The sequence below is a fragment of the Amphiura filiformis genome, chromosome 5, assembly GCF_039555335.1.
Source record: "Amphiura filiformis chromosome 5, Afil_fr2py, whole genome shotgun sequence".
NCBI lineage: Eukaryota > Metazoa > Echinodermata > Ophiuroidea > Amphilepidida > Amphiuridae > Amphiura > Amphiura filiformis.
The window spans coordinates 60,104,621-60,121,330 of NC_092632.1; the positions used below are offsets into that span (position 1 = coordinate 60,104,621).

At 35.8% G+C, this 16,710-nt stretch overlaps 1 protein-coding gene across 1 annotated transcript in view; it reads right to left on the reverse strand.

Annotated features, from left to right (window-relative positions):
• Positions 1-16,710, reverse strand: part of LOC140153467 (sodium/potassium/calcium exchanger 4-like) — a 122,052-nt gene that overhangs the window by 13,550 nt on the left and 91,792 nt on the right. The window contains 5 exon segments of the mRNA XM_072176226.1: positions 562-658; positions 980-1,085; positions 1,684-1,790; positions 3,675-3,728; positions 7,787-7,887. Coding sequence (XP_072032327.1) covers positions 562-658; positions 980-1,085; positions 1,684-1,790; positions 3,675-3,728; positions 7,787-7,887 — 465 coding nt within the window.

Below are 16,710 nucleotides of genomic sequence, written 5' to 3' on the forward strand. Positions count from 1 at the left end.
ACGTTTTACAATAATAATGCCTCATATGCCTTCATATTGTATTCTAAACAACCAGTATATAAATAGAAGGCAATGATCTTGGGTTCATTTGATTAACAAATATATATATATATATATATATAATTCTATAAAAGCAAATACGTAGTTGTTGACTACATTTATGGTGTAGCCATAGGGCAGTGAGACAGGTTAACCCAATGACCGTCATGAAATACCAAGACATTACGTCCACATCAATGCATGCCTATTGGGGTCAATTTTTATAAGGCTCCAGAATGGCTGCGATTCAGGAGTTAGACATATTTACTGTTATTAAATATGCAGGACTGATTTGATAAACAACACATAACGCCTTCCTCCCACCACAGCCTTTTCAAACGCTATATACATACTGTTAAGTATTGTTATATTAGTAGCCTAATAGTATTCCATCTGTTATATAGTTATGTACTTATGTTTACAATGCTAACGTTTTTCATATCATGACGATCTTGCCATTAATGTTGCAAATAAGTGATAAAAACAATTATACAAACATACAATTAATGCTAGTATCAGTACCTCCGCAATAATTAGCCAACATGCTGTCCTTAGCCGTGTTCTTGCTGGAAATTGGTTTGATAACATAATCCTTAAGCCAGCATCAGAAAACGTTAGCCTATACGTAAAAGAAAAAAATATTTTGGTAAGTCTTAAAAGCGATTTTTAAAATACTCGTTAACCCACCACTATCGGGTGGCTCCTCACATTCTCCATATAATTATAAAGCCACCACCATCCACTTTCTCCCTTCCTCCTTTCTTTTTCCTTCCTTTTCTCGTCTTGTCTCTTCACACACATCAATAACATTTTACAGAGCATTTTATATGTTTTACGTTTAAAATTATTCAGCATCATTATGGGGAAAACAAATCCTATTTAAGTTTCAGACAAGATCCTGCTTGCTTTAAATATTTTAAATAAATTACAATGTCTATACCTCTTGGGTGAGTCATCGGCATTATATTCGTCTACTTCTGCCACTGTTGTTTTCTCGCCACCATTAGCTGTTGGTTCATCCTTGAGTGGAGCATTAAGAGGCGTTACTGTTCAAATAAACATGATAAAAGGGAGCACCAAATATTACCCGGGTGTTTAACAATAACATTGTATAACATTAGATTTACAACGTCCCAAATAGTCATGTGTTTAATGAAGTAGCCCGAATGTCACTGTGATTGAAATGTGAAGCAGTCTGTTTTGGAAGTGCCGTTTCATCTCGCTTACCAGCTTACAACATGTATGGCAAAGACAAGTCGTTCGCTTGTTTGTTTGTTTGTTCGTTTACAAGCTTGATTCGTATGAGCAGGTGAAACTTAGCTGTACCAGGACTGGGTACCATGAGTTTTATTTTGTATAAGAAAACACAAAATGCGTGGGTTTTTATTAAACAACAGCACCAGTAAGTAAATAACTTTAAAATAAAAACAATCTGGATTGAGAAAACCAAATCCACATGCTGCAGCTAATTTGCTTCTGCAGTCATAATGGTTGTTGACATTGTTGTGATTGCCAATGATTTCAGCAATGCAATACTCTCAACAACACAAAAAGCTGATAAATTGTCTAAAGTCGTGACAGTTATAATAATAACAGTCATTAAGCGTATATACTTAATGCATTTTCCAAGTATTGTTATTATACCTTGTTCAAGTTGAATTGCCGTTTTGTTATTGCACGCATCCTGTCTCTTTGCGTTTTTCCTCTTTTCTGTCCGTCTTTCGATCCTGATGTATATTTTTGGGTTTAGCCTGAAACATGAAGTAACAACAATCAATGCAGACGAATACGGAATGGTGTATTATTGATGTGTTTTCCTCCCCTGTTCAGTTTATAGTATGTCCACTCATCATTTTTTGAGAGGTCTGGAAAGTGCGTGGTGATATCGAGCACACTACATCAGAATGTGTTTGTCCATGGTTTTTGGGGGGTGTCCGTCAACATCCTTGAACATCATTGAAATCAATTTTGATTAATTCAGAAGGAAAAAGGAAAAGAATCCATATTCGGGAAGGACCATGTTCATTATACAAACATCAACTACATGTATACTATGTAGAAAACGTGCAGAATTAACATTTGCAAGTGTAAGCATCATGTTAGCTTTATTGACATGAGTTGCTTTAAGTGTGCCAAGGGCAGTCAATGCATGCTTTACTTCATTTTCTCCGATACAGGGATCTTCATCATAAGCATCTGCCATTTAAAGGCCCATTCAGTGATTTGCTCATCGGGATGATCGTAAAAATCAATATTCAGGATTTGGCACAATTGTTACTGTCATAGATGCGCTATAACATAACATGTTAGTGGTTAACCTGAAAGCCGTGTACTAATTAAAAACAATAGAAGACATACATGAATCTGTAATTTCTCTACTTAAGTACAGAAATTAGCTACATGTATTTGGATGAAGCGTCAACAAATGTCAATACTGCTGTTTTTGCCATTTTTTTAATTTCAAAAATACCTGATGCGAACAATTTTAATTTGGTTACACTTATGCTGGGATCACTGAATGGGCCTTTAAAAAGAAATCCTGGTCCGCCTAAAGGCCGACCTATCTACTAATCCAGCTACAACTTGAGAATTACACAGTCAATGCGTTTCAATCGTCTTTCCAATTCCCAATGATCCACATGGCCTTTCCATAAGCACGTATGTATCGGCTTTTAAATGCGACCAAACCGCCTAATTATTTCCGCACATATAACGTAACTCAGATCGGAGTTACCATGGTATCTATTTACGTTTTTGCAATTCAAAATAACGATTGATAAATATTAATAGATTGGAGATTACGTAATATTACTTATAAACATCTATATTTGATAACTAGTGATGGATTGGGGTGTGTCATAGATTCGATGGCCATTTTACGTAATTAAAAATCAAATGTATACATGAGACCAAGCAGAATGAGTAAGACTGAATGCATTCTATCAAAGAACATCTGCTGCGCCGTGCGTGAAAGCAAATGTGATGAAGCATTTAACCGGTCATCGGACCAAACTATAATGTAGCTATTATCACTAGTTTAGATCTAATTCCAATACAGGTGTTACCAGTGTACTATCGACTTGTCATGGTGAAATCCCTTCCGGTTAAAGTCCTCAGAGAGAAGATAAGGAATGAAATCCATCAAAATCGAAATAGGCACACATTTAAAGCACTTTATAAGGGCATGGGTGTTAATGTCCATTCATGTAGCCGTTAGAGATGTTAAGCATCTATTGGAGTAGGTCGATTTTTCAGAGTTCATCTTCTGAACGATTGGTGGATTAAATAAATATAAACTTCGTGAAAAGACGTTTTAATGGTTTTCCACATGTGAAGATGAGTTTTAAATGCATGGTTAGTAAAGTAATATAGCTGGAAATTGCACACTTTTAATTCCACACGCATCAGGGAAATACTCGAAACGAGAAATTATTTACACTTGAATGGCTATTTTAAAGAATTATTTACGCGGCAATAATTCAAATGATTGAAAGCACCTGTAACACCTGCTGTCAATAACCCAACAAATACAATGAATTGCTGTCAATAACACAACCAATACAATGGAGGATAGCGGTCTACTATTAAATTCTTACCGTTGTAAAGCCAATTTCAAATTTTTGCTAAAAACTTACCACATGAGAAAGATATAACCAGCGTACAGAAGTAACATTGTCAAAGCCTCATACCTATGATAAGAAGAAAATTTGTTAAGAATATTCAGTGTGTTATCAGTCACTCACAGTCACATCCTTGTTCACTATTGTGCAGAATTTAATATCCTTTGCAATAAGTAAACGGATATATATTGTATCTATTTAGTTCCCATCACTCCTGTTATTAAAATGAAATTTTTAAAACTGTACGTTTTGGGCAATAGTATATACTTATACATGCAGTACATACAGCCCCAGTTAATTCAGTTTCCTTTACATAGGAGCAAAGTCTAACACACACACACGGCATATTATTATAGCTTGAAAGTAAAAGAGCCATTTTTTTTTTAATTGATGGACTGAAAGAGCCATGTTTACATTCAATCGTTAATTATATCTTATATTATCGTTGGACTTATATTGTGTGTAAAAAAATTGCAACGTTTGAATTCGATGAACATCGCGCCTATGCAAATGTATTGATTGGAACTGTGAACTTAATTATTTGTAAATGTCACGGGAACGAACGTGACGGCTCTACATCATTCTAATTTTTTAAGCGACAAGAGCTAATACACTAATAGTTTACAAGAAGTGTAGAGACGGCTGTATTCAGTCAACCCGTGCACACGGCTTTAAGGTTATTCTTGAAATTCTTCAGTGTTATTTTTAATCGGTCGATTGCTCATAAACGTCTTATGTGCCAAAGAGAGTCATTTTCAAATGCGTCAGCTCGATTCAGTCTATTATGCATATTCTGTTTTCACAATCATGTAAAATTAATAATAACCATCGACGCTTAACTATGTGTCACCTATGTTCAATCAAGTAATAATTCATTCTTGTTCTACGGAAAATCTTAGTAGAAAACATCGTTGTAGCATTGTGTGAAACAGTCATTGAGCATGAAATTTGTCGCAGACTATGCGTTGCGAGGCTAGGGAGGATTACAAGGGATTTGGTGTTCAATTGGAAATAAATCGTGCGAGTTGCAAGCTACACACTCTGCCTGATTTGAAGGATCGATGAATTACTTCCACAACGTCGCGCGGTATGCATACCTGCCAACTTTTGAAAACCGGAATTAGGGACACTTGCGAAGCGTAGCGCTCGCGACCACCGGTGGGGGTCCAGGGGCCCGCTTAAGGGCCCCTGGTGGGGGTTGAGGGGGCGAAGCCCCCCGAAGCCAGAGGGTTTCTACACATTTTACACTACAGGAGACACCATTCCGGAGGGGAAATTACATTTAAATGGATTAATAAATAAGGTTATTTTGACAAAACAAGCCTAGATAACAGCCTTGAAGAATATCTATTATATATGCAATCTTCTTCAAGACTGTTATCTTGACTTGTTTTCTCAAAATTAAACGGTAAATTATGCAAATTAGGTACCCAAGCCCAGGCAATGTTAGCAGATTTAGCACCCCAAAACACCACTTTTGACATAAAAACCTGTTTTAGACTTTTTTGAAAAAATGCTTCCTTCATCCTAAAAAAGTGGTTTCAAATGTTCAGTTTCCTATACTTTTGTACATGAGAGACATTCTTCAAAGTTCTTTTTTTGCCTAATAACATGGCCTACGTGGCTGAAATTGATATATATAATGCGCAATATAAAAATGATGATTCATCAAATTTTGACCCCCCCCGCCCCCCTTTTTTTTTTTTTTTTTTCAAAAAATAAAAAAAAAAAAAAAAGCAAGTTATATAGGCCCTAAATTACTTGCTATTCAAGGTTGGAAACCAGAGAAATATTGCAAAAAAAAAAAAAAAATGCCAATTTATTTTACAACATTTGATAAAGTTGTACATATTAATTACTTTTGCTTCTATTGAACAGCTAGCAATGTATACTAATTCAATGTGTCCCTGACTGCTCAATAGAAGCAAAAGTAATCAAAATGTACAACTTTATCCAACTTTGTAAAAAAAATTGGCATTTTAAAAAAAAAAAGTAGCAGTATTTCTATGGTTTCCAACCTTCAATAACAAGTAATTTAGGGCCTATAACTCGATATTTTGGCAAAAACTATTTTTGAAAATTAAAAAAAAAAAAAAAAAAAAACTATTTTTTTTTTTTTTTTTTTTTTTAGAAAATCAGGACTACCCGATTTTATGACGTTTTCGGGGTCTAAAATCAGGACACTTGGCAGGTATGGGTATGCCATGGTATTTTGATTTAATTGTACACTTTTTGTACATCTACGGTTACAGATGTGATTTGCAATTTTACATCGAACATCATGTACGTGCTCAGTTCAAAGTTTTCGTATTGCTTCATACAATATTTGTAACGCAGTTTGTAACGCAGTTTGTAACTCGTATTCTTAATGCTCTGCATGCTAGCCATGCGTTTCAACGGAAAAAGTTCAAGTTTTGAAATATTTTCTCAAAATATCAAGAGCTATCTTAAGAACTACTGAACCAATACAAGGCTTGTTTGTACTCATTTTAATGCATTTTTCATGCTGATTCCAAATATGGTCATGAAAATTTACATTGAAACATGTCGTCTGCACCCGCGTGAAGAGAGTTAAGTTCCAAACATGCTAGACAGGTTCCATTCAAGAGCTCGAAAATGATTGACAGCTCAACCGTAAAAGAATGAATAAATTACGCCTAGGGTAAAATATTTTGCAACTCCTATTATCATGAGAAACCATACGAACACTAACTTGCTCAAAATGGCGTTTGCTCTTTAAAAGTTGTTCCTTGTTATGTAAATGAGACAGTTTCACGCTCCATAGCTTTTACCCTGGATTTCAGGGCATGCTCTTTTGTCTTATTTATGTGCTCAAGGCAATTTCTACACAGGTGAATGAGCATGAAAAGAGTGTTTCGCAGTTCGCACGCGGGTTCGCACGTGACTTAATATCACATTTTGATTGATAGGTCCCTGTAATGAATCGGATTAACATGTCAATAAAATAAATTACCAAAAACTTTAGTTGTTTAATGAGCTGCCAAACATTTATGACGGACCACTGCGTGGGTTGGTTCAGGTCTTTGGCGAGTTGCCTCATTAAATAAAAAATAAAAGCATTTTCTGTTTATCTACTCTAAACACATGTCAGTAACCAGGTAGTTGTCCAACTGACACAACAGCAAAATGCACTGACATGGAAGAGCTGCCTGGACCACATTCACAGTCCAATAATTGGCACCCAGCACAAGAAATCTGTGAGAATGTGAACAAGGTCCTTGCACAGATGATAATTCCCTAAGAGTAAATGGAATAGTGTGGAACAAGACCTGTTTCTTAATGAAAGTGCGTGAAAAGCAGAGAGCAGCACCGTTTTGTAAATTATCATCTGTTCAACGATTCTCACAGATTTCTTGTGCTGGGTGCCATTTATTGGGCTGTTAATGTGGTCCAGGAAGCTGTTCCATATTAGCGCAATTTGTTGTGTCAGTTGGACAACTGCTTGGTTACTGACATGTGTTTAGAGTAAAGTATTGAGGTAATCCTGTGTGTAATTTTGGTTAATTTTGATTTTAAGATATGACCTTGTGAAAAATTATATAAGTTTCTTTTTTGGCTTAGTGTATTATCAAAGAACATAAAGAATAGGGATAAAGATCACCTTTTTTGAAAATCTATGATAGCACATATACATGGGTGATGAATGCAGCCAGTTTTTAGTGCTGTGCAGGGTATTCAAACAATCACGAGGTTCGTGCAAAAATGTTACATCACTACTTCTACGGCGAATAGAGGCAGGAGGCGCGAAACTTGTCAATTGCGAAAAATTGAAAATTGAATTGAATTAAATGATATATATCCATTGTGGACTCGGGATTGATCGTCCTTTTTTATATAATATATAAAATGAAATAAATTACAAAATGCTTTGTTATTTATTGACGCATATTATGAAAGAATTGAACCGAGGCAGGTGACATTAAATCATGATACATTAGTACAAATTAATCAGGATCGGTAGAGTAAGCTCAGTACACAAGGTTCGTTGTATATCTGATCCAGAAAATGTACTTACATGTACGTTTCAGCACGCCTTATACAAGTAAATCATTTTCTGGATCAGATACTTGCTGAACCTTGTTTACTGATGTTACATTAATGCTTACCACGTAACCCATCCATCACGTATTACTAATACTAGCGTGACGACTGTAATCATGTAAACAACAGTATCTCGGAATAGAGGCCACCAAGTCAACGATATAACCTGAAAGAGAAAGCAACAGAGAACAAAACAATGCAATGATTGCAGCTGATTCAAATTAAGTGGTTGTGGTTGATCGCATGCCGAGATCTCGTGGATCTGAAGATGCGCAGATATTACTAATATTTTAGAATTATTTTGTTTATTTTCATTTTAGTCAATGTCAGGTAACAATTTGTTATTGCAGTTCCTCGGATGACGCCGTTCTTCGACTTGTGCATATGACAAATATTAATTTTATCCTAATACAATCTCGGTCTAATACAATCATTTTCAGTAACAACTATACTGGCCTACCATGACAAAAGGCAGCACCATTTCTGTGCGAGGATTTTATACGCAAAGGATATATAAATGCAAGTGTACATTGGATTTCGCTGAACAGTGATTTTCGCAGGACAAGTGAAAAAGGATACATACATAAGCCATCCAGAACATTGCAGCAGAATATAATCAACAAGACGACTGCCAGCCAAGTAGTAATTAGTTAAAAGAGTGATTATATTGTATGTACATTTGTTGTCACGTATCAATCATATTTTACTTTCAATTAAAGAATCAGATTTTGTTAACTTAATCAAACAGTGTATTAGTGTTGTGCATTCTTGTGAATTTGGGTAAAAGGTGATTTTGGCCTTGAGTCATTGCGGCTCGTAACAAAATGTTGTGTTTGCTATTGAATGATATTAGTATGATTGCAGTACGAGCTACATGATGCAATGGGATGTGTAAGTAATTAATTATTGATACTTAAATGTTCTGTGGAACTCTTTGCCAACAACTCTCAAAATGTATTACAAAAATGCTGAAGACTCATTTATTCTCAACTGCAATTGCATATTCTGAGCGTCATTGAGCATAATCTTCTATGGATAGTGGCATTGTATTGATTGCATTGTAAAAGCCGTAAGCATTGTAAGTCCTTGGCTATTCTTTAATTCTGAATATTTATATTATTACTTGCCACGACCCAATTGAATAAACTCGGGTATGATTTTAAAATTCCAAAATTGCCACGTATTTTTTAGGATAAACAAATCTCTCAACTTTCGTATCAAATAATTAAAAAAAAGTGCAACATAACTGCAAGTATGCAACGTCACAATAAGGCTTTTTCATGTTAATGAAACCAGTAGCGTAGCCAGCGGGGGGCAGAGTGCCCCCCTGACAAAAAAATGAAAGAAAAGTGCCCCTCTGACAAAAATGAAAGAGAAAATCAGGATGGCAAAGGAAAAGAAAAAGGGCAAGGAGCCCCTTTTCTAGCAAAATTCAGGGCCAAAATAGTGTAAAATACAAACATTTTCGCACATTGTAACAATTAAGCCCTTTTTAGCCGGATAATGGGCGAAAATAGTGTAAAATACCATTTTTTTCGCGCTACGCGCGCACATCATCCCAATAAGGCCCTTTTCGGGAAGCTCGAAGACATACAGTCTATATGTATTGTATGATGCAACTGCAATTTGTTTCGTCTGTGCCCCAAAAATTTTATATTGCCCCCCCCCCCGACCAAGAAAGCTGGCTACGCCCCTGAATGAAACCCATCAAACAATCAAGTAATACGTGGGGTATTAGCTCTTATGTTTACGAGACGGAAGCCTGAAGGATCGTTCCCTTATAAGGTATATTAGCATAGGGTGGACATAATACCATCATTACTGTATAAGGTTTCATAAATAACGATTGCACGCAGAGTTTCTTGCTTATAAATCGATTTTAAGATTTACATTGCCGAAGTGTATGATATCAAGTTCTATGTGAAAAGCACGAATGTAATCTATTGCCAAATTGGGTAGCTAACATTTATTTAACCATTTCTGAAAGGTGTCATAAAACCTCGGAGACTGCAATCGCTTAGTATTAAAATATTGGAAACATTCACAAAATTTTGTTTTCCGTGGATGGTCACGAAAGTCATCTTTCACGTACGAAAAACACACAGTATACAAAGGATTTCGCAAATATTACGCTGACAGGGCGATTACGCGGGGAGAGAGGTAATTACACCGCACACCGACATCGCCTGGCTAATAATTATTTGGTGCAGCAGTGACATTAAAATGAATACACGGGATCGATACACGTGAATTGCTATGCACGATTTTGATATCAGACGAAAATCTTCGGATACTGAGTTAGAAAATGATGAATATCTCCCGTAAATGAATTTTTCTCAAGAAACCAGATGTGGTCTCATACACTTGAAAATACGTGTTGAACAGATATTATAGTCGTTAGCGTGCGCTTTGAAAATTGGCCGTGCGCTTTGAACTCAAAATTTGACCAGGACTCTCAATTTTATATTGCGTTGGTCTTGTATGGACTACAGCGCGCAGCAGGCTATAGCGGCACTCACTCAAGTGGAGAGAGTATAACCATTGACCGCAATGTCGTATACAAGCTTGCTCACAGAGCGAGAAATCAATTACCCCGTCTATGTCAGTAGCCTTAGTCAGGTCACTTCGCTAATAATATGCATCTCATAAGGTCCGAATAAAATGGTCATGGGTGGCTGTGGATTCAACCTACCATGGCGATTTCTACTATGAAGATATCGGGGCGATGTCACTGTGCACCGATTTGTCGACAATGTCGAAGGTGTGTCACTGCAGTACAGAGTCTTCACAGTGTATACATGGTATAAGTAATCTGGTATTCTTTTCGGTATCCAGGTGGGATGCATAAAGGTTTCATCCAATGAACTGGGTTATTGACTTTAGCTCCGGCTAGATAACAGTAGCACAACGTGTGTACATTAAGTGCTCTATAATGGCGAGAGATGCTACAGGCGGTGGATGACATGATCGAGCCGGCAACTTGTGAAACCGCCCGGCCGTATGGCATTTTCCAATATAGTCAGTTAGTTTTGTGGGGTTCATTATCGAACCCCAATGGTTTTAGCTTGTATTTATATTATTTATCAACATAGGCCTATTTGTTTGTGATATTTCAAGCGTTTTAAAATTTCAAAATAATCCCATTCAATTACACGGTTGACGATGAAAATTTACTGATTTTAGAGAATGCAATGCGGCCACCACCTGAGATGCTAGTTATGGTTGCCATTATCAATAGGTTAGTTCTATTTATCACTGATCACTTTTTATTATAAAGGCATTTGGTTTTTGCCCCGGCTAATACACGGAATTAGTAGCACCAGGTCATTCCATTTACTGGAAACATGTAACTAACTACAAAAATGGCTTGTTGCTCATTAATCATTACGATAGTATAAGAAGAAAGTAATCAACTAACAATGCCATGGTTGTAAAGAACAATGCAACTTTATAGTAATTGAGTAAATGTGTCATATGAGCTACATTTTTTTTTGTAGTGACATCAGTATGTTTGTAGGCCTATACCCCGGGATGTATACGTGTTATTTGAAATTATGCATTTTGTATCAGGTTACATGTTTTGATAGTGACAATTAATATGTAATTAACAAAATATGAGTGAAGTACAATACATATATGTTCTGTGTTTGGCTGGGTGCATAAGTATTTTGAAGGGAGTGTCTCGGGAGATGTCTTTCTAAATTGTGAGTAGATTTTAAAGTCATCTATTACATGTGTAAGTTATATATGAAAGCCAAAGTGAGAATTAACCAAACATGACATAAAGCTACATAAATTGATTATGTAAAAGGAAAGGGACAGTTAACCAACTTTACTGATTATGTAAAGTTTTATTTTCTTTTATTCATTTTTGTTTGTAAATAATATGTACATGTATACTGATAGGTGTTCATTGTTTATCTTTTTGATGCCGGTATCCTGGCCGATATACTCTTTAAGTATCTTTATGTGTTGTGTTTTTCAAATGTTTAAGTAGCTATTTTTTGCAAGTAGGATTAATGATAACTTGTGTGTCAAAGCCTTTTGGAAGCACCCTGTTTGATGACAGCACTTACATCGAAATAAATAGGTACTTATTGATTGAAAAATTGAAAGTACATATCTCATGTTGTGTGCATGTTACATGTAGTGGCAACAAATGGCTCTTAGGAAACCTTTCTCACTGTATAAGTTTGAAATTAAATGAAGGTACACCAGCTTGTTTGTTATTTTACTGAATAAGGGCATGTGCCTTGCAGTATGGGCTGAGCCATAATGAACTTTTACTCTAGCTAATGTATTCAGCCAAGAATGTTTGCAGTTTAAATGGATAGTCAGATACAAGGAATGCATGCAACATGTACATATTTGTATATATTACCCGAATGTATTAGTGGCAATACTAAAGCACTTGAAATACTCTCAGGAAACCTTTCCAACTCACTGTGTGTTTATATTTGAAAGTGTGCTTTTCCAATGTCTGATTCAGTGCAATGATCAAATGTATAAAGGTAAATAATATTTACAGAGTATTTAGTTTAAGTTATTTTGTGATATTCCTTTCAGACTCATGGTGCAAGCTGGCAGCTAATACACAGAATTAGTAGCACCAGGTCATTCCATTTACTGGAAACATGTAACTAACTACAAAAATGGCTTGTTGCTCATTAATCATTATGATAGTATAAGAAGAAAGTACTCAACTATAAAACAATGCCATGGTTGTAAAGAACAATGCAACTTTATAGTAATTGAGTAAATGTGTCATATGAGCTAGTGACATAAGTATGTATGTAGGCCTATACCCCGGGATGTATGCGTGTGAACTTACACAATTTGATTATGGGTAAATGCTATTTGAAATTATGCATTATGTATCAGGTTATAAGTATTTTGAAGGGAGTGTCTCAGGAGATGTCTTTCTAAATTGTGAGTAGATTTTAAAGTCATCTATTACATGTGTAAGTTGACAAAGTTATATATGAAAGTCTTTTATTCATTTTTGTTTGTAAATAATATGTACATGTATACTGATAGGTGTTCATTGTTTATCTTTTTGATGCCGGTATCCTGGCCGATATACTCTTTAAGTATCTTTATGTGTTGTGTTTTTCAAATGTTTAAGTAGCTATTTTTTGCAAGTAGGATTAATGATAACTTGTGTGTCAAAGCCTTTTGGAAGCACCCTGTTTGATGACAGCACTTACATTGAAATAAATAGGTACTTAATTATTGAAAAATTGAAAGTACATGTCTCATGTTGTGTGAATCTTTTTTGTCAATATCACCCTTTAGTAACAGGTATAATGATGGGTCACCATTTCAGTAAAAATGGTATAGAGATGGGTTGGTTCACTATATAAGCGAGGTATAGTAATCGGGTGTTTTTTTGCAATACGCAGGTATAGAGATGGTCAACATTCTGAAGTCTACTTTTAGCACCCCCGTACAAATATTTTCCAAGAACCCCCCCCCCGGGGTTTTTGCTGTACGCAGAGAATCGTGTTTGAAGTTTGGCTATACGAGGCTGTGCAGAGTTCACAAATGAACTAAATCTGACCTAAATTCCACTATATTGTTTTACCGACCTGTGAAATAATTTCGGTGTCTTATTGTTTGAAGTTAACGTACTTTGTCCACGTCAAGAAAGCCTATATAACTGGACAAATATATCAGAATGTTGATGAACCAATTTGTTATCATAAATATCAGAGAAGATTTGACATTTGTGTGCCAAAACAGAGCCCGTTCGTTGAAATAACACATTTTGAATTTATAATATGTCTCACAATACCATTGCAATACAGTTGTTTGGAAGCATGCCGCAAAATAGAATATAGTAGCGTTCCTAAACATTTCTAACGTATTTTTCGATATTTTGTTGATGTTGTTTTGAGGACCTTTCATCCCGTACTACCATGAGAAGGAATGAACCGACATTTTGAACAGGCTATAATAAAGCTCGGGAGTCTAGATACATTCAAGTGAACGCGTCACTCGTAATTTCCCACTCCGGTATTTTGATGATGAATGAGCATCATTTCCATTACAAAATGCCAGGCTGAGTGCATGGATTGCCAAGTGCGCCATAAAACTACAAGCAAATGTGAATATACACGTTATTATGTTTTACATGATGTGCTTTTGTTTTTTTTATATGAATAGGAAAATTGACATTAATAGATCTTTTGGATTCTGTAAGATTTTTTTGGGATAAAAAGAAGTAGTCTGTTCAGTTGAAGAAACATTAAAGGGGCATTTCGTGATCCACAGCCTCATCCCCCACTTTTCTCAAAAAAAGTTGAGATTTTTATATCACTGGAAACCTCTGGCTACATAATGTTTATGTACAAAATATTTCTTGCAGATTAATTCGTTTTGCAAAGATATCGTGAAATTTGAATTTCGTTCTGGTGCACCAGAACGAAATTACAACACATTGTCTATTGAGCAGTGTAATACACATAATCATGCATAACTCGCAAACGCAAAATCGGAATCAACTGAAATTTTGGGAATAAGCTTTTTTCGTGGATATCTACTGAAAATGTCATAAAAAGAGGATGCTAGGATCACGAAACACTCCTTTAATATAACTGAAATAACAAAACGTTTGTATTGCAAAATAAGCATCTCGATTGTTCTACACATTGATTTCTGGTTCTGTATTCGGTTACATCTAGCCAAACCAAAGACTTTACCTCCAACAAAGAGAAAGAGATCAGTCTACCGGTAGCTTGATCTGTTTCTCACCTCCACAAAGAGTTTGTCATCGGATATCGTTTCATGCTAAGGACCAACTGGAACATTATATTTGTAGTAAGTCGTATGCGCAGTAGATTAAAAAACTCCACAAAAGGCACCTTTCCTCGCCATTTGTTTCACTACCTAATTCTGGTAACATTTTTTTGCTATTGCTATTTGCTATTGAATAATAATCTGCGAGTATTGCAGTACGAGGTATATGAAGCAATGGGATGTGTAAGTGATCAATTATCATGATTATTGATACTTTACTTTTCTATGGAGCTCTTTGCCTTTGGATAAAACTCTCAATACAAAATATATTAAGAAAACGTTGAAGACTCGTTAATTTGATTTTCCATTGCATATTAAGAGCCATTGAGCATCATCCGTTTGGTGGGCGCTTTACAATTTTTCTGATTGTATTGCATGGATTGCCTTGATGTATTCTATTGTAAAAGACAATACTTAGCAATTCTTTGCTTCCGTACATTACTTGCGGAGACCCCCGGGGAATAAACTCAGGTAACATTAAAATTCCAAACTCACCACGTATTTGTTAAGATAAACAAATCTCTCAATTTTCATCTCAAATCAAGGATTATTATCACATAATGCTATAAAAAACTGTGCAACATAACCGGACGTACGCATCCTTACAATCCGGCGTCACCATGGTAATGCATATCATCTTGTAATAGGTAGAGTATTTTCGTCTACTAGTATATGTTTATCAGATGTAAGCTTCAAGGATCGTTCCCTTCCCCCTTATAAGGTATATTAACATAGGGTGGACAAAATACCATCATTACTGTATAAGGTTTCATTTTTAACGATTGAATGCAGAGTTTCTTCCTTATAAATCGAGATTTAAGATTTACATTGCCGAAGTGTATGATATCAAGTTCTATGTGAAAAGCACGAATGTAATCTATTGCCAAATTGGGTAGCTAACATTTAATTAACCATTTTAACGGTGTAATAAAATCCTGAAGACTGCAATCGGTTAGTAAATATTGTTTGTCCTTTGGGGAGATATTGAAACCTGAGTCAATTGGAAATCAAATTCCGATAGTTCTCACAGAATATGTACTTTTGCCATTATCAAAAAGTACATCTTCTCAGCTTATCTTCTTTGGTCTCTTCTGGAACTACCCACTGACCCACAGGAAAGCCATAGTTTTGCATCACACGAGTACATACGGATATAGAACGAGAGGATTGGGGAGTGTACATGCCTTGTACCTGCTACAGTTTTCAAGGAGGCAGGCGTTTCAAGGTCACAGCAGTGAAGTAAGTAAGCAAAACACTTTCAGGAAAACACTGCTCTTCAAAGTATAAAAGTAAATCATAACATAATAACAAAATATATTTGCAATAACCATTGCTTTGTGCAAACAGTCACAAAATTGTGTATACCTGTAAACAAGTTTTACGTGGAGAGTCACATTTTTGCACAGATACACATTACAAGGATGAAGGATCTTGCAAATATTACGCTGACAGACCGGTCCTTGCACTCACTCTCTGAAGGTGTGTCACTGTCTAGGACTCTGTACCAGACAGTCCCGCAGACAGTGACAGAATGAGCCATGCACTGACCATGAAGCTAACCTATACTCCCGTCTATACTAGCTTCATGTACTGACTCTCTGTAGGTGTGTCACTGACTGATACAGAGTCCTCACTTAATCAATGTAACCTGGTAATGTGGGAGAAAGGTATTCTGTTTCGCATTATTTTTTATTTAACAATTCCAGGCGGGATGGATAAAGATTTCATGCGATGAACTGGGTTATTGACTTTAGTTCCGGCTAGATAACCGCAGTCTCGGCACAACCTCTGCGCGTTAAATGATCTACAATGGCGAGAGATGCTAATTACGGTTGCCATTATCAATAGGTTAGTTCTATTTATCACTTACCACTATTAACTACAGAGGCATTTTGGCATGTGAGGATAATCGTGTTTGAAGTGTGGCTATACGAGGCCAAAACTCACTTGCAAATGAACTAAATCTGACCTAAATTCCACTCTATTTTTGGTATTGGATATTGTTTGATCAACTTGTGAGACAATTTTGGTATCTTATTGTTTGAAGTTAACGTACGTTGCCTACGTCACGAAAACCTATATAACTGAACAAATATATCAGAATGTTGAAGAAAAAAATTATTATTATAAATATCTGAAGATCTGAAGATTTTACATTTGTGTACCACAAACAAAGCCCATTCGTTAAAGT